This window comes from Colletes latitarsis, chromosome 14 (assembly GCF_051014445.1).
Source record: "Colletes latitarsis isolate SP2378_abdomen chromosome 14, iyColLati1, whole genome shotgun sequence".
NCBI lineage: Eukaryota > Metazoa > Arthropoda > Insecta > Hymenoptera > Colletidae > Colletes > Colletes latitarsis.
Window position 1 is genome coordinate 15,848,803 of NC_135147.1, and position 21,624 is coordinate 15,870,426.

Below are 21,624 nucleotides of genomic sequence, written 5' to 3' on the forward strand. Positions count from 1 at the left end.
AATAAGTATAGTACTTGCAATATGTTTGAACATCTACATCTCATAATGGTTGGATACGCACAGTTTTACGAATGACAAAATAAATGTATGTAACTTTAAGTTTTCTTTTAAGATTAGATCTTTTTTATAATGCAATATTAAATTATATATTTTTAAAGAAAAATGTTCGTATATCCATATTAATATCAGAAATCATGTCTACTTAAATACAAACACAAATGTAATAATTAACTTGCGCGTTCCATTTTATTTGTATAATTAAAAGATTAAAACTAATAGAGGTTCAGTGAGATCTTACATTGTATATTAAACATAAGCAATGTATTTTAAGGTATTTAAAGATCACTGTAAAATATAGTTTATGTATTTATGTTCTTTTAGTACATGTATTTTTCTTTTAGTATGAGGTATTAATACTCTATTTCTAAAGAATTTATTGCATTGTCAACAACATATATTTGTAATGTAAACACATTAATTTACTTTTAGAACTGTAATAATAAACTATTGATGAAATTTCATTAGTTTTACTTTGTACAAATACAAAGTATAATTTCTATAGTACCCTCAACTTCTATTAAGTATTACATCATTACATTAAAAATTTCTTTTTTTTTTCAATGTATAGCTGTTATTATCAAGTAATCGTTCATAAATTTTGTACTGTTGCAAAAATTAAAATTATTTACTATAGAAATGTGACTAACAAGGAGACAGTACTCATAATGAGTAATAACGTAATAAATGCATAGATTTCACTATCCCATATTTTTCGAAAAAATTACGTTTAAAGTTTTTATACTTTTCGTATGCACAAAATATATAGATATGTACAAAAAACGACTACACAAAAATTCAATACACCGGTAGCATTTCAGACAACTTAAGTATATGTATACCACCTTCGGGGATGCGAGTCCAGATCTTTCCCCTCGGATCAATGATCGATGATTTATAAATGTATATCTGTTACATATTATTCAATTTATCGTAAAAATGTTACTTGTGCCTAAAATACAATCAACTTCATACGCTATATGGAAATATGGTTAAATACATAATACATTACTAATAATAATCATAAAACTTTACCAAAATTATATTAAAAGCTTACTGTACTTCAGTTTAGTGACCGGTCAGCTTTGCACGTAACATATTATTGATTTAATTGAGCAATTATATGAAAGAAACAATGAAATGCGGTAAAAATATGTATTTATACGAACAAAAAAAAAATCGTTGATCTATAGTGGATATCCGAACTCGTGTATTTGAGGTGGTAGTCGGAAATGCTACCGGTGTGTTAATTTTTTATGTAGTCATTTTTTGCACATATCTTATATCGTCTGTACACGGAACATATAAAAACTTTAAACATGATATTCTTGAAAAATATTGTATAGTGAGATGTATGCGTTTACTATAATATTATTCATTATGTGCACTAACTGTGTATAAAATTTGAACCAAATTGATGATCTGTATTACGCGAAGTCCCCTTGCAAGATTTGTCAATGTCAATGTTGCCAAATGTTTCAGTTGCAATGCAGCCAATATGGTGACTTATGCTACTCAATTTTATATAATTTTTTCAACAATATATTCAAGACGTGACTTTCTGTTATATACTTATTAATTGGGAAGTATAAAATTAAAAAATTGCTGTTTGCGTAATTTGTTAAAATGAAGGAAAATGTAATTCATGTCAATACAAATTGGTATACAAGACACCTAACATTAGCGATAACTTCACGTTACATTAGTATTAACAACGGGTGCAGTGTTTGTCATTCGTATATTGTTGGTTTTTAATATTTAAGGTCGCTTAATGTTATTAAAATATGATCTTCCACCATAGATTATTACGCACGTGTATTTGTTTTTAAACTCTATTGTAAATTGTAGTTTCTGTCGCATGAAATGTTGACTTTAACCTCAATTTATTGAGTTTTATGTGGACGATCAAGGGGATTATTCATACTAATCTGAAATGAGTGATATTCATTAACTGTGTGCGTGTGTTGGAAGTGGACAAAGAAGTAAAATTTCAACAATTAGTGAGCAATAGTAAGTGGGTAGAACAATATAGAAAGAAAAGGACAGAAATAAGGAAAAGAAAAAGAAACGCGGCGCTACTGATAATTACGATTATGTGCAACTCCATCACTTTCGTATGAAACTTAACAGGGAAACAGTGTGGATCACATTGCAGTCATATTCATAATGGATTTTAAATAAACTTAGAGGGTAGAAAATGTCGTTTAGTGTCAATATTCGAGCATATATACAATCGCGTTGGTATTTATGTTGACGTATCGTATTTTATTTAACTGAGGGAAAATAGCGTTATAGAAATGAAGATGATGGTTATTAATAGTATAAACATATTTTTTGACTTTTCTTATAATACTAATGTAAGTAATAATATAATATTTTTAATAATAACGGGAAAAGGAAGACATTTTTCAATATAAGTATTGGATAATTGCAATGTCTAACTATTAATCAATGTTTGAGAATCTTGTGTTTTTATAATTTTTAAAATTGGTTATATCAAATGTTAATTTTATTTATACAGGGTGTTCAGCTACCAATGGTAAAACCTACATGTCAAAGTAACACAAAAATCAAGAAAGATAAAATTATGGTAGACACTTCTTGTTCAAATTATTAATTATTAAAAATACACAAATAAAATAATATTTCATTCATTTCTTTGTGTTATTAGAAAAGGTAGGACAAAGGTTTTTTAAGTTTTGTACGTAAAATTGAATTCCCTTTAAGATTTATTGATAACATTTTTTTAATGTTTAGAAATGATGAATGTATGATAGAAAAATCAAAGAACTACAGGAGGAAATGTATTTAGTCAGTTAAATACAATCATACATATTGTATATGTAAATAAAGATGTATAATATATATATTTTTTATGGTTAAAATGTGATCAGAAGATTTTAATGTTTTCCATAAAATACATTTAAACAAAAACTTTTTTAAATATATAACCTTTCCTAAAGGTTGAAAAGAAAAAAGTTTTAAATACAATTTCATTATTTTTGGTTTTCATTGCATTTTGGCCTGTAGAATTACTCACTATAAAGATTACCATTAGTAGTCAGACACCTTGTATATCAAAGTTAATCTTGTTCCATTTTGATCTTAAGGCTGTTATAAATTTTGGTTTTGTACAGCATTGATCATAGAGTGTTTATCTACCTGATGTATCTCTCAAATATTCCTTCTTTACATCTAGACTTTGAAAGGACAAAAAAACAAAATTACAGTATTTTCTATGAACAAATTTGTTGTCATATGTGCAGTATATTTAGCATTGTTATTCTATTGAAAAATGTATAACCTATCTTCTTCAAATTTTTGTATAAAAGACAATAAACTTTCTCTAAAAAATTCTACGTATTTCATTCTTGATAGCATTCCTTTGATAATAGCTAATTTTCAATTTTTACATTATTCAAATAACTTGTCTCATTATGTTTCTGTGTTTTATTGTTACTACATTTAAAAAAAAATACATATTTTGTGCATATTTTATTCTTTTATTCAGTTTTGATTTAAAAAATTAACATGTTGAAATTATTAATTTTCAAAACAAAATAGATTTGAAAATTGTTAAGCAAATTGTTATTCTTTTAAAGTATTGGCTTTATGAATATAAAGTTTGCTCCAAGATTTAGAATCATATAAATTACATTTACATGTATGGGGTTTTACCTACATAATGAAAAATTCTTATGAATAATTACCACATATTTGTTAACATCTATTACTATTTCTTTTGTTTTCTTTTCTTCTAATAAAATGTTTACTTATTAGAACACACTTTATTTGTTTTATATATTTTTTTAACACATTGCTTGAATATTAAAAACTTTGAAATTTTTGTTTTTTAAAGATCTACCTCTTATACTTCTCACATATGTTTCTCTTCATCTGTTTCTGTTTATCTGTCTCTGGGATATAAGGGATAAAAAATATTTTATTGATTTATAAAAATATTACGATTCATTAAAATCTAATAATTATGGATTACTTTCTATAAAAATAAATACTTAATTGCATCAACATTGAACCGATTGAAATTATAATTGTTCTTTGAAAACAAATTTTCGACGTTTTGTAGTCTATTAAGATATTGTCAATATTTAGTATAGGGAATGGTAGTGAAACAAAGAATTTGAAGTTTCATTTAAATTTAAATGAAACGAAAAGTTTTCAAATTTTGGCACGTCACATAGTACAAACGCGAATGTATTCATTACGCGTGCGCAAGCGCACATACACAATGCTGAGGTTTCTTATGCTGCTGTAGGATCTGTAAAAAAAGATTCACGTGGGGGACCTGTTCAAGATTCGAACTCGGATTTCATCTATACCAAGGGCGCTATACACTGCGCCATTAAACCCCACCGTTCTCCCTTATTTTTCCGGGTCCTTTCTCTCACTGGATTCGCCTATAGGAGGCGCTTCCAATAATCAGTACGAAGAAGAACGTACAAGTGAAACGATGTTGTAACTAACGGCCAAAATGGAAGAGCAAAGCGTTCATAGCAGTATCAGTGATATAAATAGTGAAGAGGCAGTTAGAAGTGAGCGTAAGTCTGTCAGTGTTGTCATTTTTTAAAGTTGCGTTTAAGATCCAACATATGATGTTAACGATGCACATCCATTAGGCACTTGCACAAACTAACCCTACCTCACCTTTTATCAAAACTCACACGACAATACTCGTGTCTTATATGTATCTGTCATCCATCCTGATCCGTAGATTAACCAAGATATAATATCCGTTACTTTCGCTATACATTTTCGTATTATGTTTTAAACTTTACGTAGAACGAATTGTCAACGGTTTCTTATAAAGTCGGCCTTGGCTTATTCTCCAAAATTACGTCAGAAACGAACAATTTATCAGTTCGAAGTACCTTTATGAGCTTTTTTTGTAGTATGTATATTGTATTTTTGTTTGATGTTTACAGTATCGTTATCGTTTACTTTCACGTCATTTAAAGGTTGATCATATGTTTGAATAAATTAGCATCATACGAGAAAATATTACTTGTTATAAAATATCAGAGACTCTATAATAATTTATTTATTTTTTATCGGTATAATCTAGTAAATAAATGTGGAATCCACTTCAGATACTTTTGTGTTCATATATCTTTGTTTTGAATTAGTCATTCTTTATGGGGGGGTTTAAAATGAGAAAGTAGGAGGAACAAGAGGGTTGGTTGGTATCTATTATGTGAAGTGAGATTAGGTATATAACAATAGGTATTTTCTGCAATGCTTGCTGTAAATACAAAAGGATTTTCTTTACTTTCAGTTGTGAGTATTTATGAATTGTCACTTCAAACTTATGTTATTCCCTTCAACTATGGTTGTTGTTTGAACTTAGCATATTATTTATGTGAAATGTTTCTAATATTTATTTAACGATTTATTATTAAAATATATAATAAATGAAAACAGTGTTGCAAAAAGCAATACTGACTTGTATAAATAGTATATATTGTTGTATGAATTATTAAACTTCTACAATATTGTTTTTTATTTTTTTTTTATTTGCAATAATTTAAGCTTATAAAATGTGTTTGATTTTAATTATAAGAATATTCGTATCAATTTATGTGAGATGTTTACAAAATTGTTTAAAAATGTTTAGATTGTTTGGTTTAAATATTTTTAATAATATAAATTTATTTATTCTGCTTGTGAAATTCTGTATCATAAGAATATAGAAAGAATATTCTGCTTGATTTAGAATATCCTTGCTGGTTGATTCTTGTTTGTTTAAAGTATTAGAGCATGCTTTACCATTACGATGCTAATATAAGTGACTTAGAAAAGAGCATAGAAATTAATAGATAAGTTTATCAAGTGTAATTAATAAAATAGAATAATATATAATAGAATTAAAATATAGTATACAATAACAAAGAAATATGCATTGGATAGAGGAAAATAAGAATATAGAACAAATTTTAAAGTGTGAATATAATTTAATTTATTGAGAATTTTTCGAGATTGAATATTTTATTCGTGTTGTTATGAATCAACTTAATTTGTGTTAGGGTATAGGTTTCAAATATTGTGTTTTATCCATTTTTGTGTTAAATAAAATCTGACTTGATGTAAAGCTGTTAAGCCATTAGAGAGGCTGTTATACTTTTAGACCTTTGATGGTTTCTATGATCCTATTTATCAGAAATGAAACTGTAAAAGATAAATAAAGAATATCACAAACTCACTGTTTATTCATATATCAGTAGTTGGTCAAGATTCATGAACATTGACCCACAGATAATGACTCATAGCATGCTGCTAAATGGCATTTTAAGTTCAATGACAAATTGCAATTTGTATTGTGAAACATAAGTCGCTAAGTAACATTTATATGTCAGTGTAGAAATTTATAACATTGTTTACCTTATCATTCTAATTTCAGCTGTGATTATACCACGTAAAAAAAGGATATGCCTGATCGGTGAAACTTGTGACGATGCTGCACTGGGTGTAGCTGCCCAGCAGTTTTGTGTACCTGTTCTTAAATCAGAAACAGGTTTAGAATATATAGAAGATACAACATATTGTACTTACTTCGTATTGAAACAATTTGAGGGACCTGAATATGATGATCTTCATAAAAGTGCCCATAGGTTTGTTGAAATTAATTTCATACACTTTCTCATTTGTTAAAAAATAATCAAAAGAATCTGACTTTTGGTTGTTTTAATTTAACAAATTGTAGAATATTGGGACCGACGGCACTTCTGCAGTTGGCAGAAAGGAAGGACTCGCTACCTAGTATTAATAGACCAATGTATACACAAGCTATGGTAGGCACGGTAGTAGTATTTACTGGATTTAGAAAAAAGGATGAATTGGTTAGTATCAAAACATGAATTTATATTTAATATATTATAAAATGAATTAAATTAAAATGTAGTTTTATAATGTTAATTTTATTATTTCAGACCAAGTTGATCAACATGATTCATAATATGGGTGGAAGTATTAGAAAAGAGATGGGAGCAAAGGTGACGCATCTCATTGCTAATTGTTGTGGTGGTGATAAGTATAGATATGCTGTTACATTTCGGGTGCCTATAATGTCAATGGATTGGGTGACAGCTTTATGGAATGCCAAAGACGATATTTCCAACTATGGAAATAATGAAGATTTGGTAATACTTTTATTAATAACAATCATTATGTGATAATTTATTTTTTCTTTATTTAAGTGTGTGATAAAAATGAAGAAAATGTGAAAGTATGCAACAGAGTTTTACCAGATTTCTAAATTTTACGCTTAATATGATGAAAACATAATTTTTATGCAGATCACAACTTATAAATTAAAACCATTTTTTGGTGCAAAAGTATGCTTCTTTGGTTTCCCTGATGAAGAGAAACGTCACATGTGTGAAGTTCTTCAACAACAAGGTGGTGAATCTACAGAAATTGATGATCCAAATTGTACACATGTGGTAAGTTTATAATAAAATATTTCATAACTAATACATATTATTTGCAGTGTATAATATTAACATAATATACATAAACATCTAATATATAAGAGGACATTAAATTCTTTAGGTAACAAACATAGGAACTCATGAGTATAAGAAATTCAACAATGCATTTGACATGCTACCTTGTACTAAAAATCCTAATTATATCCCATACCACTATACAAAAACAAAACCATTTTCCTTTATTTTTTACAATCCATATACCAATACTATTCCTAAGATGAAAACAATGAATTCTCCACAGTCAAAAAATTTGAATACTAGACGATTCTCATACTTTTGCCCTCCTATGTCACAGTATTTTGGAAATAAAGAAAGTAAATTTAATTACTCTCTACCAGATAATATAAGTCAAGACTCAGCCATTTCAATGGATGATAATTTATATAATTATCCAAATTTGACAGATGAGTTTCATAATATGTCTGAATTATCTGTAGCACAAACTGATTCTGGCATTGATATGTCTACGTCAAAATACCTGCATAATACAATACAAACAAATGAATTAACTCTGCCGCAACAATCTAATTTTCCGGTAACATCTACTATGTTAGATATGCATTCTGTGTTTTCATCTTCAGTAGTACACAATAATAAAAAATCAGAAAATAAAATATCTGATGTTCTTTCAAGTGAAAATATATGTACTCGATCAGAACTACATAATTTGAAGTCATCAACATTATGTAAGAAGAGAATTACTCAACATATAAACAAACACTGTCCTGATAGTGAAGATCATGCCTTGAAATTTTGTAAAAATATACAGTGTACACAAAATTCTTTTTTCCTTCAGAGGAAAATCGTAACTCCTAAACGATATATTAAATGGCGAAAAGTTAAGTCTTGTATTATGATCCACAGAATAAATTCTTCAGACAAATTAAAATTAAAAAGAATGCATTCTCATCCTAATTTATTAAATCAATATGACTCAGAATTCAATGATTCTCTTTTGGATAGTTCACCTACACCAACAAAATGTAATAGAAGTTTCTTAAGTACATGTAAATTAAATTCATCCATTTTATCGAAATTTAATCGTTTAAAATTGTCTCCCATGTTTAAACAATACGTACTTGTTAGTTCGTGCTCCCAAATTCCAGACAATCATAAAAAACAAAAGTATACTCCTTTATATTGTCCTTTTCCTACACTTGAAAAGGTAGCAAAATTATCAAATTCTGAACATGGCTCAAGAAATAATCTTACATCACATGGAAAATATACAAAAGTTTCTTCTAAAATTTGTACTCTGAAAGATGATCATATAAAACAGGAGAAACAGGAGGACAAACCAGTATCCTCGGTATCTTTTTTTTTTTGATGGGATTTTATAGGTTGTGGAAGTACAGATTAATTGATTGTTTATTCAATTTATTATTAAGTTATACATAACTGGACTATAAGAATATTATAAAAATAAAGTTGTGAAGTGAAAATAATTATACAAACGTTAATATTAACAAATATTAAATACAAACGTAGAAACAAAGTATTTGTTAATGAATGTATGTATTACATGTAGATCAAGTATAATTTAACAATTTAAATATAGTAAATTGTTATATGTCTTTGTTATGCTATCTTCGTAACGTATCACTCTATATTTACAGACCTATAGTAGTTACTGTTGGATATTTATATAATTAGTATAAATAATTAATATTATTATTCATAAATATTTATATTTTACCTTGTGCAGCATATTGTGCCATTGTAAACTTCTTCTTGTAATAGTATTACTGGAACTAACAAAACATTGAGTCTATTAGATGTTTCAAATGTATCTGTTGTCTTTGTTTAAACTATTAGGAAAACACAAATTAATTACATATTAATTGCATGTAAATTCTACTTATTTTAGGTTGTGGATGAATCAAATGTAAATGCATTACCGGATTTAGCTTCTGTGAGAGCTCATATTGTAAAAGCTGAGTGGTTTTGGACATCTGTACAAAATGAGGGTGCAGCTGATGAGAAGGAGTATTTATTTGAAGATGTAAGTTTATTAAGATTATTGGATAAATTTCTTGTTTAATAGTTTATTTTATATCCAGTATTTGGAGTCTGTTTTGTCACCAACTATATCAGCTAGACGAGATAGTCAACAAACTACAACTCCGAGTACAGCGTCTACAAGACGAAAACGTAAACGTTTAGCAGAAACTTTATCTAGTTTGGTTCAAAATGGGGCAGATTCACCAGCTTTGCATAAGAGACGATCCAGTATCAGTGATGCAGGACTTTTAAGTGTTAGTGGAAGTTTCCTTGATTGCACAGCAAGTCCAGATAAACCATTACTCGATGGTTAGTTATTTTGTTCTAAGATATATAGCTTATTATGTCTTTTTTCATGTAAGTCTATTATTTTCTTTCTTAAGGAATTTTTATGATTATCACTTGTCATTTATATAATATTTTAATGTCTTTTTAACAGTCCTACTACATCTTCCCTTCCCTTGTGGTTCATGTGTTCAATAAAGTGATATATTTTGCATATTTATCTGTAACATTATTGAACTAACAGTACATATAATCCAAATTTTCCAACTTAATATTGCTAACGATTAGTAATTTGTTATATGAACCATACGAAGGGGAAGATAATATAAAATTGAATTATTAATAACTATCAGATATTCCAGAAGTGGAAGCTGTTAACACAGATACCTCTAGGAAAAATTTATCACCCCGACATCAAGTTTTTTTAGAATTAGTACAAACGGAATCAAATTATGTTGGCATTCTCAGTACAATTATGACGGTAAGAATTCTTTTTTTATGTATATTACGCGGAAACGAGTTGCGATTTAATTTATTTTTTTAGTTGTTTAAGTCACCATTAGAAGATCTCATAGATACAAGTGGCGAGTTATTAAATGGTACAGAAGCTAAAATTATATTTGGTAATTTTCCACCCATTTATGAAGTTCATAAAAAAATGTTAGAAGAATTAAAATATAGTGCTACACATTGGATGGAGGACATTAGCATAGGTAATATATTTCTGAAGTTTGCACCTGACTTAGTCAAGGCATACCCATCGTATGTCAATTTCTTCGAAAATACAAAGGAGATGCTCGATCAGTGTGATCAAAACAAACCAAGATTTCACGCTTTTCTGAAAGTTTGTCAGACAAAACCTGAATGTGGTCGACAAAGTTTAAAGGAGTTATTGATTAAGCCAGTACAAAGGTTACCCAGTATTAGTTTATTATTAAATGGTAAGTGTGTTAATTATAATTATTTCATTAAATATAATAATAATAAAGTTAATTAATATTTGTGACATTGTATAATATGTGTATTGCAGATATCCTTAAACATACAAATAAAAATAATCCAGATCATAGCGCATTGGAATTGTCAATTAGCAGTATTAAGGAAGTCATGACGTATATAAACGAAGATAAAAGAAAAACTGAGGGCCAATTAGTTATGTTCGACATTTTCAATGAAATTGACAACTGTCCACCGCATTTAGTTTCTTCACATCGATCATTTATTGGAAAATGTGATGTGATGGAACTTAGTGAAGGTTTAAGCGGGCGTGGTGATCATTTAGTTTTGTTCCTGTTTTCTGATACACTTGAAATATGTAAGAAAAGGTCAAAAGCCTTTAATTCATTAAAGAGTCCTAATACAGCAAATGGATTTCATACAGCTAAATTAAGTCAAGGCAAACCATATAAACATATCAAGATGTTATCATTAAGTACAATAAAAAAGGTTGTTGATATACGAGAAACTGACGGTAAGTTAATAATATACAATATTGTTAACAATGTTTCAAAATTTTAATTGGATTCTATTCGATTATTTAGTTTAAATATCCGTTTTGTTTAAAATTTCCATTATAATTTGTTGGTTACTTTGTTTTTTACAAATAATAACCACGTATATATAAACTTGGATAGAATATGTTACAATTTTTATTTATATGTACTATAAATTAATTATACGGTATAAACATTATTTGTTTTGTATATTATATAGAATGTCATAAAGTATTTGCTTTAACGGTGAGAAGTAATCAAGAGTTAAAAGAAAAACTGTTTTCATTTACAATCACCGACGAAGAAGTAAATAAGACAAATTATTTACGGACTTTGTGCAGACAAATGGCTAATACAGTATGTAAAGCTGATGCGGTAAGTCATAATATTTATTTAACATATGTTTATTTCAATACATTTTATCTCATTATTATTATATTAATAGTATTTCGTTACTCACTAATTGATTATGGCTTTATTTTACTTTTATATTTAGGATACGTTCCTGATCAGTCTTGATTCGCATCAGCTTCAAATTGACACAAGTGATGTAGCATTAGGAACATTAAGTAAAGCATTTAAGTAAGTAGTCCAAGGTTAAACTGAATTTGTTGTACAGTTTTAATATTGTAAATGATTGTGTTTCTCTCATAACTTTAAGTACATTTTTTTATATATTATATGTTACATGTACGGAGTGAGTTATCTAATACTAGACTCTAGAATATATCTTGTTGTTTTTGATTAGACATATAAGATTTGAAGACAAAAATACTGATTTCGAAATGGTTCATAATATAGTAATAGTCATTTTTCTTTGGAGCAATGGTTTTCGAAATTTTAAGATGATTCAAATTTCCTTTTTAAGAACTTGAATGTGATATACAGGTTTCATTTTCTATTTAGTACAACATAAAATGTATTCTATTTTTGAATTTTTCAATAAAACTATACAATATGTAGTATAAGAAAAAGAAACTAAAAACCATAAAACTTTGAAAATTGTGATTACGGAAAAATGAATTTTTACGATCCTGTATATATCCTTATTCTTTAAATTCTAGTTTTAGGTAACTCACCTTGCATATTTTTAAATATTAAATTACATCACATATCATGAGGGTAGTACTTACAGTTTTGTAGAGGAATGTTTTAAAGTATACGATTATATTATTTAGAAAAGTTGAAATTCTATTACGCACAATATGGGCAAATAATTAGTATTTAGCATTTCTGTTCTCTTTGATTAGCTTAGTTGCATTATTACTAAGTTTTACTAAATTGTAAGCTCTTAAATGATATTCATATTTAGAATGTTTTGAAGAAATCATATATATAGCGTGTTCCATAATTCATGACACCATCAATTGGTACCATGTCAAATAGACTCTATGGCTTGAAATAAGACGAAAATAAAAAATAATGAAATTGTGGGGGCCACTTCGTTTTCGTGAAAATTGAATTTAAATATCAGTCTAGTATACGTGTACTTAACCCCTTGCACTATTTTCACGAGTCTGACTCGTGATAAAAATTTTAGGCCAAACTTGAATATCACGAGTCAGGCTCGTTGTTCAATTTCATGTCAAACGTGAATAACTCGAGTGTGACTCGTAATTGATATTTCAACAAAACATGAATATCATGAGTCGAACTCGTAAATATCGATATTCCATTGATCGACATATCGTGTTTCAAGTTCCGATATTAGAACTCGTTCCGATCAAGAGGGTGTATGGGTTAGGCACGGTTTCTTCCGAATTTCAGCGTAGTGCAAGGGGTTAATTAATAATTGATCATTACAGACAGCTGTTGCGTGCATTTGTGTGCATGATATAATGTCAAGACTTACTAAAATACGATTGAAGGATACTTTAAACATAGGGTAGTATCATAATTACTCTATCTTTCATTAAATTTAGTTTATTATTTCTAATCTAGATATTGTTCAAAGTGTTGCCCGTTTTCCAGTATGCAAACTTGTATTCTTTTAATTAAATTTTTTGTTATATTTATTTGTTGCGTATCAGAAGTTTTTATTTGTTCAAGTGCTACGATAGTTTGTTATTTCAAATATGCCAAACGTGTGGTATTTTCAGAATAAACTATTCTTTCTATGTTTTGTTACAGAAAAAAATTCAAAGATGTTAGGTTCATCACGCCCAATCAAATTAATGCGATCATTTAAGAATTGTCTATATTTCTCCTACTCAGATAGAAGTCTCCTACTCAATTATGTTATTCTTGATTTTTGTTTTATTCTGAGTCATACGATCCACCTGACCCAATTTGCACCATGAATTATGGAACACCCTCTACATAAATTTACACAGATATATGTTAAATGGAATTCACATTCTTACGAGCAATACGTACAGTTGTGAAAGGAAAAATATTAGGTGTTCTAAACCGTTTTTCTCCTGTATTGCATGTTAACAAAAAATAATGGGGCGACGACTCGTTTGGTTGCAGGAGCCTATTTCATAATTTTTACCTGGAGTATATGGACCCGTATGTGTTCCTACTCAATAGCATGTGTGAAACCACGTTACATGTCCCACTACCGTCAGTTTTCGCACCAGGCTGATTATATTTTTTTTACTTGCTTTAATCCTTTGTTCCTTGCTTGTTTAGATCACTCGGTTTCATTTCTTGAAGTCGAGATATGTAAAATTAGATTGTTTCGCGAAAACAATTTGATCAGTTCAAGCGTAATATTGTTAATATCAGCCTGACTTAGATTATTAACATTAGTTGATTAAAATATTTAATATATATCTGATTAAAATGTTAGTATATCTTGTAAATCCGTATAACTAATGTGTTCTAGTAATTTCTGCTTTTATTTTATAAAATATAAAAAGGTCGCAGTAATTATTTAAAAGTTTTCAGTTTTAAAATTGAACCCCATTTGCGCGTTCATATATTTAGAATGTAGATTGACAGATATGGCGTAATTCTTTTTTGTAGTTTAGCATGGACAAAATTTTATGAATTGTAATTTAGCTTTGGCATGTACATTCAGATTAACAGTTATAGTATAATATTTACTTGAACTGGTTTAATAAGGTTTGGGATTTTTCTTCAATTTTATGTTTGCTAATTCCTTTGTCAGTTGGAAAATTTATTTCCTCCTGTTTAGTAGTGTAAACTCTCAAGGGGAATTACTTTATTTTAGATAGTCGAACGAACTTAATAAACTATTAGGGGGAAATAAAATTTCGATGTTGCTTTTGTTCTTTCTGCAGAATGAAATTTAAATAAATTTATAATGAATATTTTTCTTCAGGTTTGCATCTCGCACAAGGATGAAAGTTGGCAGAGCGTTTAGTTTTAATAAAACCCCAAGTAAATTGAAAAGAGCAATGTCAACGATGATGTCGCCATTTGGATCAACTAATAGCCTTACTCCAGCAAGTCAACAACTTGCACAGATGCGGCTTGCTAGTTGCAACAATATTAATGTTAGTTGACAGTTTATTATCGCATGAATTCTTGTTTTGCTATGCTTACGCTTTTTTTTTTATTTATTTCTCCCTGGTTACTTTCGTTTCACGACAGGAGATTGTTATCTCTTTAATACTATTCAAAATCACTCTTACTTTCTGAAAATCTCTTTTCCAATAATTTCTATTTAACTTGAAATCACAACCGTTTCTATTTATATTAAGACTTTTGTCCATTCTTGACAGAATCTGCTTAAATGCATGGCTATAAAATTAACCAATTTGATTTTAATATTATTCTCTCTTGTATATATTTTAAGAATATGAGATTGTAAATTTGATATTGTATTCTTGCATATATTTTAAAACATCTAATTAAATTAACATATTCCGTTTTTGTTTGTCTATTTTAAAGCATCATTAATATGCTTAAAAGATTAATTTATTGTACATACATTATAATATATTAATCTCTTATGTTCATCTTAATACATTTTCTAATCTTTTATTTCACGAGTTATATTGATTCATCCATAGTGTGTGTTTTCTTTTTTGCTATGTTTGTACTGGCACAAGATTAATTGTAAATTTTGTGTTTATGCTGATGCAATATTAATGGATAAATTTTTATTTCCTATCATGTAAGTATATTACGTTATTATAGTGCCTTATCTTACCGAATATTTATTAAATTACGTAGTTTATATAAAACGTTTTATTAACGTTCATTTAAGAATGTATTTGAAATAAAAATATAACCTTTTAACGTCTTCTCTCGTGAAAGGGAGTAGAGAGGAGGGTTGATAGAGTCCTATTTCTCACAGGTAAAATTCATTTTAGGAATGTGATGTCACACAGTGTTTCGACTGGATCAAAATACTTTGAGTCACACATTAAATAAAGCAATCTATATTTATATTGTTAATGAGTGATATCCTTCAAATGGATTCTACAGATGTTGAAAATTTATATTCTTATATGATTAACTTTGCTCTTATACAGGCATTTTATATCGACAGATATTTTCGTTTATATTTTTGTTTTTTGTTACGGTTTGCAGAAAAAAAGCTCAAACAGGCTGGATCTCTTTGTGTATTTTTTATATATTTTTCTTTTTTTTTGTAAAATATATTTGCACTGATAAAAACTGTGTACTAGTATTTTTTTCTTCATTACTTCTATGAAATTGCATGATTTATAAATTATCTTTCCTTTTTCTATGAATTATAATTTAGCATAAGTTAGATGTTATTTATACGTTTGAAGTTTTCCTTGTTTGATGATTGTTTTTCATTTTTTCAATTGCTTCAAGTATTTTCTATCAGAATTGTGTATATAAATAGGATACATGGATATTCGTATATCTTTCCAGGAGCTGGGTAATAGTGGTTCAAGTTCGCCATCTAGAGATGATGTTCTAGTAGCACCCATGTCGGTTCAACCGACACGAAAGGCCAAATGCAGTTCCCTCACTATGACTCCATTAAGAAGGTTGTAATTAGTGTCAGAAGCAATGCATTTTTGTTTTTGCTACTATTGCATAACCACATTTGGTCAACTTTCTCATTGTTAATGTGCGTTGAATTTCTTTCATTTTGAGTTTATTTTTATTCTGAAACATATTTATAAACTCATGTAAGATCCATATACGTAAACTATCTTTCGCATATTGGTATATCTATACCAATATGCGGATGCGTAAGTCGTTTCATTTTGAACGATTCTAGAGACTGGATTTAAATTTTTTATTGTATGTACATTTAGAATATCCTAAAGTTATTATTACTAAATACTATATAAATGTGTTGAAGAAGGTTGTTGCTTCATCTGAAAAAATTTGAATGAAGATTTATGGATAATACGTTGTAACTTACGTTATGGATTAAAATATTCATGTTGGTCAGAGTTCACTGTAACAAATTATAAAATTTGCATATTTCGCAAAAGCAGCGTCAAGATTGCACTTAAATGCTCTTGATCTTGGATTTTATTTTTTTTATTGGTATCACTTGTATGTACATACGTTTCTATGAAAAGAAAGTACCTATATTGTTTTTCACAATTCATGTTGTATCTAAAGTTCGTAATCAAGATGATTCATAAGTACCTAATGCTAACATAGAATACTATAGAAACGATACTAATAATGGTGTCTATTTAGTGCCTACAGCATTGATTAGAAAGTCGTTAGAACAACTAATTTAATGTTTAAGCTTAACTAATGCATATTTATTAAATTATTCTAGGTTTTGTTTTCCTTTGCATTTTTCTGTGTCGATAAATTGCAAAATAGTCATGCTTGCTACATTTTCTGATTTAAAACGACAAAACATTTTTATCTTGCTCATTATCGATATTTGTTTTGTATAAATCTCTTCATCAACTCAGTTAACTCGGAAATGTGAAGTAAATAGACATGTGTATTTATGACATAAGAGTTGATGCAGTTGAATTTGTTCTATATGTTTCCATAGTCTTTTTGACTTTACTTTGTTTATCCTCCAGAAATTGTTCAGAGGAAGTCATGCAGGACAAATCCGAGCTTTGAAGTGCAGGGTATGATAATGTGCAATTGAGTCATACCTTTTTCTTTGGCATCAATGAAAAGCCTACATGAAAAAGTAGAGAGGATTGGAAACGTTTATGGAAAGATGAGTTTTTATAATATGATCAAAGTGTTGATCTTGGAAATCCACGAAAGTGTAAAATATTCATGTAAAGGGCAGACACAAGAAAGATGCCGTCTGTAAATTACTATATATGAATTAAAATGTTCTACTTGCCATGTGCCAACAGAACCACATGTGTTTTATAAGGAAAATGTACATTGCCAGTTATTCTTTAAGAAGTTACAACTATATGTTAACGATGTACCGTATTTAATACCGTATCGATCGTTAATTTTGATATATAACATTCAGATAATTCAAGTGCTTGTCTCAGGAAGACAGATGGAATTGGATTTACAGAAAGGAAAAGGACATTACATTTCCAGTGCTATAATACAAATCTTACTATGATACACCTTTTATAAGAAATGAAAGTACGAATATTATTTTTGTGCCATTTAATTTTATCGTATAAGGTACATTTAGAGTTTATTAGAGCGTTAGAGACAATTTGTGCTCCGTTAAAGAGAAAACAAGAAATGTGCAACGTTAATTCATTAAATTAATATTAACTATACATTTCTTACTTAAGCTTTAATTCAACTGCCATGTTTAATACCATTGCAGTTTCAATTCATGAGTGTAAATTGCAATAATTCATTATGGCTTCATCATCTTCATTATTGTTACCTTTATTCAGATTAATTTGCTTTGATTTTCATTTCTCTCATTAGAATTGTGTACGATATAGTGCCACTGGAAATTGTAGTTCTGTTAAAAGCAAATGTATATTGTAGTATGTTTATTTCTTTTTTATAACTGTTAGGGAAGGGATTATACGATGATATGGTAAAAGAAAATTAGATTTGAAACACGTTAATATCGAGACTTCTTCTAAATAATCTACCATGTCTTATGAAATAGTTGTAAAAAGTCATAATTTATTATAGTAAACGCCACTCGACTGGCATATCGAAGCTATTCTGCTTATACCGATGTCTCTTTCATTTTTCTGCGTAACGCTCGAAACAAAAAAGGCAGCGATATAGGCAGAGTGGCCTTGGCAGACAAATTTGCATGGCGATTACTATAACATTACATTGCTATTACTTTGTTTAATTCTCCAATTATACGCTTACTGTAATTGCTGATTTTATAAAAATTTACATTCAAATATGTAGTTGATCACTTAGATTATAATCTATTCTGATGTCTACATTTCAAATGCATAAATGTTTACGTTTTTATTCAAATACGAAGTATATTTCATTAATTCGACCACAGGTCTGAAGTATTCGTATAGTTGTTTATATGTTTTTCAATTATATTAATCGTATATGTGATTTATTATAATGTAAATCTTCTTAAAATATTCGATTATCGAGCAGTGTGAACGATTGTGCGATTCATAATAAATATAAAAATAGAATATTGGTACAAAATCAAAATCACTATTTTCTGTATTGTAATGTTTTGGACGCACAATAACTGTTTCTAAGAAGCATATTATAATACTATATCTAGAACTACATTTTATCCATAGTATACAAGAAATATTTGTAAATATTCCAGCTCAAAGAGCAGTTTATTAAAGGAGCATATCACAAGATTTGGAAGATATCTGTTATATCGTTAAAAAGAGTGAAAAGCAAATCATAGTTTCAAGTATTTCTTTCAGTAATCACAAAGAATTCAAATAGTTTCTTATTTTGATTGTAAATAAAATCTCTCTGAATATATCAATTTTTCTCTCTCTGAACATTAATCAAATATTATGATAATTATGATTAAATTTATAAAATTAATAAAATTTATTTTTTCCATATTATAAAAGAAACATTAAGATGTGAAATTGTCAGATTCAGTTAAAACTTGTGTTGCAGAAAAGGAATATGTGATGCGTATAAAGGTACAAGAGATACAATATACTATTTTTACACACATAATAGTATGTATGTAACTTGTTAATAATTTAAATATAATAATTGGAAGAGTATTGTTTCATGAAACATAAGCGTCAATTATATTTGAAGTCCTTGTGGATTTAATAATGAAATGTACTCTTTGTAATCTTTTTTTCGTGTTCAATAATCAGTTTAATTGCCTTTAATGTTAACGAGAAAACAAAGAATTAATCAGTAATGTTCTCGTTCAATTGACACGATTATTCAAATTGAAAGATTGCAAGGAAAATAAACGAAATGTTGTTAATTCTTTACAAGGATTCACCGAAGTTCGTGCCTCATTAATACTTCTGCAAAATATCTATTTAAGTAATGTGCCTTCTCATGAAAAGGACCATTAAATACAAAAATTTTGTCAATGTTTGGTGTGAGAGATAAGAAAAATCCATAGATGATATTTTTGTAATTCTTCATTTAGCACTCGAAGTGCGTTCTTGCGCGTAATTACGGATGCTCTGGTAGTACTTCGTATCTCGATTTTTAACTTATATTAGATTTTTAAGGTTTCAGTGTCACCGTTCCAATGTTTGATTTCTATGAAACGGTCTTTTGATCTTCTGACGAGGCGAACAGCATCTTCTAGCACAGTGCATGGACAAATATAAAAATAACTTACAAAACAACAGAACAGTAGCTGTTGATTGTCCAATTTATTTATATAAAGACACATTTGTTTGAATTATTTATCGTAAAATGTGTAACTAATGAGAAAAAAGGTGCACTAAGTTTTTAACTTTTTTGCAGTAATATCATTAGCAGTGAATTTCAGAAAAGTACCAGCTAAGTTTGGAATTTATTTCTGATATATTTTTATAAAGTCCATGGACTGTGATAAATATCCTAATATTTTATAATAACTGTCATATGTTTGGTAAATAGTCAATGTCTCGATGTTACGGTCATGGAACTATTTTTACATTTGGACTCGTTGAGTTTTGTGAACTAGATGTTCAGCGTCTACTCCGATAAGGACGGGAAAAAGAGTACTGTTTAGTTTGGAGTTCTGTATATATTACCGATAAGTACCATGTAAGTGTAGTATAGCGCAAATGATGTTTTTTACTACACGCGTAAAAATATTATAATACTTGTATTTTGTGTATAGTCGTTACTATTTATATGATACTGTAATTGATTGTATAAATTTTTTCTTTATTATGTACATCAAAAAGTAAGCTGTTTCTTATCCTTCTCCAAGGTTGCTTTAACATATTTGTAATAATTTCAGTTGTATTCGTAGAACGTAATTTACATGGTTTGACAAACGTACATTATTCTTGTTTGGTATATGAAAACAATTTTTTAACGAGCAAAGTCGACTTGAGGCACTAAGGAATTGCGTAAAGTCGTTTAATGCCAAATTTGATTAATGAAACAAGAGCAAATTTTAATTTGTCAGGCTTTGAAAACAACAAGAATTCATAGATAATTATAAATTTCCTTCATGTTATACGAGAAATAAAAATGTATAAACCAGTTATCAAATTTTTTTCCGTTTTAGATCTTATAGCTTTATTTTAATATGTGCATATTTGTATGTAGTGGAAGGAGCAACGTAAAGATATCACGTATACAGGGTGCTCGGGTACGCTTGGGAAAAATTTTATGGAAGATTCTAGAGGCCAAAATAAGACAAAAATCAAGAATATTAATTTGTTGATTGAGGCTTCGTTAAGAAGTTATTAACGTTTAAAGTTCCGCCTATAGAACGGCAATCTGCGAACAGCTGCGTGCACTTAATTTTTCATTTTATTGAAATTTTCATAATGACAAAAAATGACGAGCATTTTATTTCCAAATCCATTGGTATGTAACATTTTAAAATTGCCTCTTACAGTTTTGCAGATTTTGATGATTTACATCTTGCGCGTACATCCACTATGGTAGTAGCCGTTCTAGCTTTGATTTTAATGAAGTACTGTAGGCTTGTACTAAATTATATAGTAACAAGTAACAAGTAACAATAACAGTAACAAGTTTCTTAACAGCAATGAAAAGATTAATTGTTTTTATTGCCCACCTATAACATCGTGGCAAAGGTGGAGCGATTTATAAATTATAAATACATACAGTGTGTATAGCAATTACTCTATGTAGTTTCGATAATAGTGGTACTCGTCGAAAAAATGTTTGAAACATAAAGATTCCTTACACCATGTGCATTTAATTATTGCCATGTCACCACAAATATGGCATCTTGGTTCATTTTTAACAGAATAGCAGTACTCAACAGGATTCTGGAATGCATTTGGTTTTTCATCTAT

At 28.5% G+C, this 21,624-nt stretch overlaps 2 protein-coding genes across 11 annotated transcripts; both read left to right on the forward strand.

Moving 5' to 3' along the window:
* Positions 1-1,676: 1,676 nt before the first annotated feature.
* On the forward strand, positions 1,677-20,818 carry LOC143349797 (protein ECT2-like). Of its 10 annotated transcripts, none has more exons than XM_076781333.1 (17): positions 1,677-1,695; positions 4,334-4,616; positions 6,473-6,683; positions 6,776-6,911; positions 7,002-7,211; positions 7,368-7,514; positions 9,430-9,564; positions 9,623-9,872; positions 10,202-10,329; positions 10,393-10,789; positions 10,879-11,319; positions 11,562-11,716; positions 11,838-11,923; positions 13,814-13,906; positions 14,631-14,805; positions 16,160-16,278; positions 17,293-20,817. In XM_076781333.1, the coding sequence occupies exons 2-17, from the start codon at positions 4,550-4,552 to the stop codon at positions 17,333-17,335; spliced, it is 2,793 nt and encodes a 930-aa protein (XP_076637448.1). In that variant the 5' UTR covers positions 1,677-1,695; positions 4,334-4,549; the 3' UTR covers positions 17,336-20,817. The 10 variants fall into 10 exon arrangements, 8 of the variants coding, with proteins under 8 accessions (XP_076637448.1, XP_076637452.1, XP_076637446.1 ...); XR_013080995.1 differs by lacking the exon at positions 1,677-1,695 and adding an exon at positions 1,715-2,247 and having other exon boundaries at positions 16,174-16,278; positions 17,293-20,818; XR_013080994.1 differs by lacking the exon at positions 1,677-1,695 and adding an exon at positions 1,716-2,247 and having other exon boundaries at positions 16,160-16,361; positions 17,293-20,818.
* Positions 7,563-8,889, forward strand: LOC143350181 (uncharacterized). The gene has a single exon (XM_076782093.1). The coding sequence runs from the start codon at positions 7,675-7,677 to the stop codon at positions 8,887-8,889; it is 1,215 nt and encodes a 404-aa protein (XP_076638208.1). The 5' UTR covers positions 7,563-7,674.
* Positions 20,819-21,624: the final 806 nt, after the last annotated feature.

Coding starts and splice junctions, on each gene's coding strand:
- LOC143349797 (XM_076781333.1), top strand. CDS start 4,550: ATGGAAGAGCAAAGCGTTCATAGCAGTATCAGTGATATAAATAGTGAA. Junction 4,617..6,472: donor AGAGGCAGTTAGAAGTGAGC/GTAAGTCTGTCA, acceptor TTCTAATTTCAG/CTGTGATTATACCACGTAAA. Junction 11,924..13,813: donor ACATTAAGTAAAGCATTTAA/GTAAGTAGTCCA, acceptor GTTTGGTTGCAG/GAGCCTATTTCATAATTTTT.
- LOC143350181 (XM_076782093.1), top strand. CDS start 7,675: ATGCTACCTTGTACTAAAAATCCTAATTATATCCCATACCACTATACA.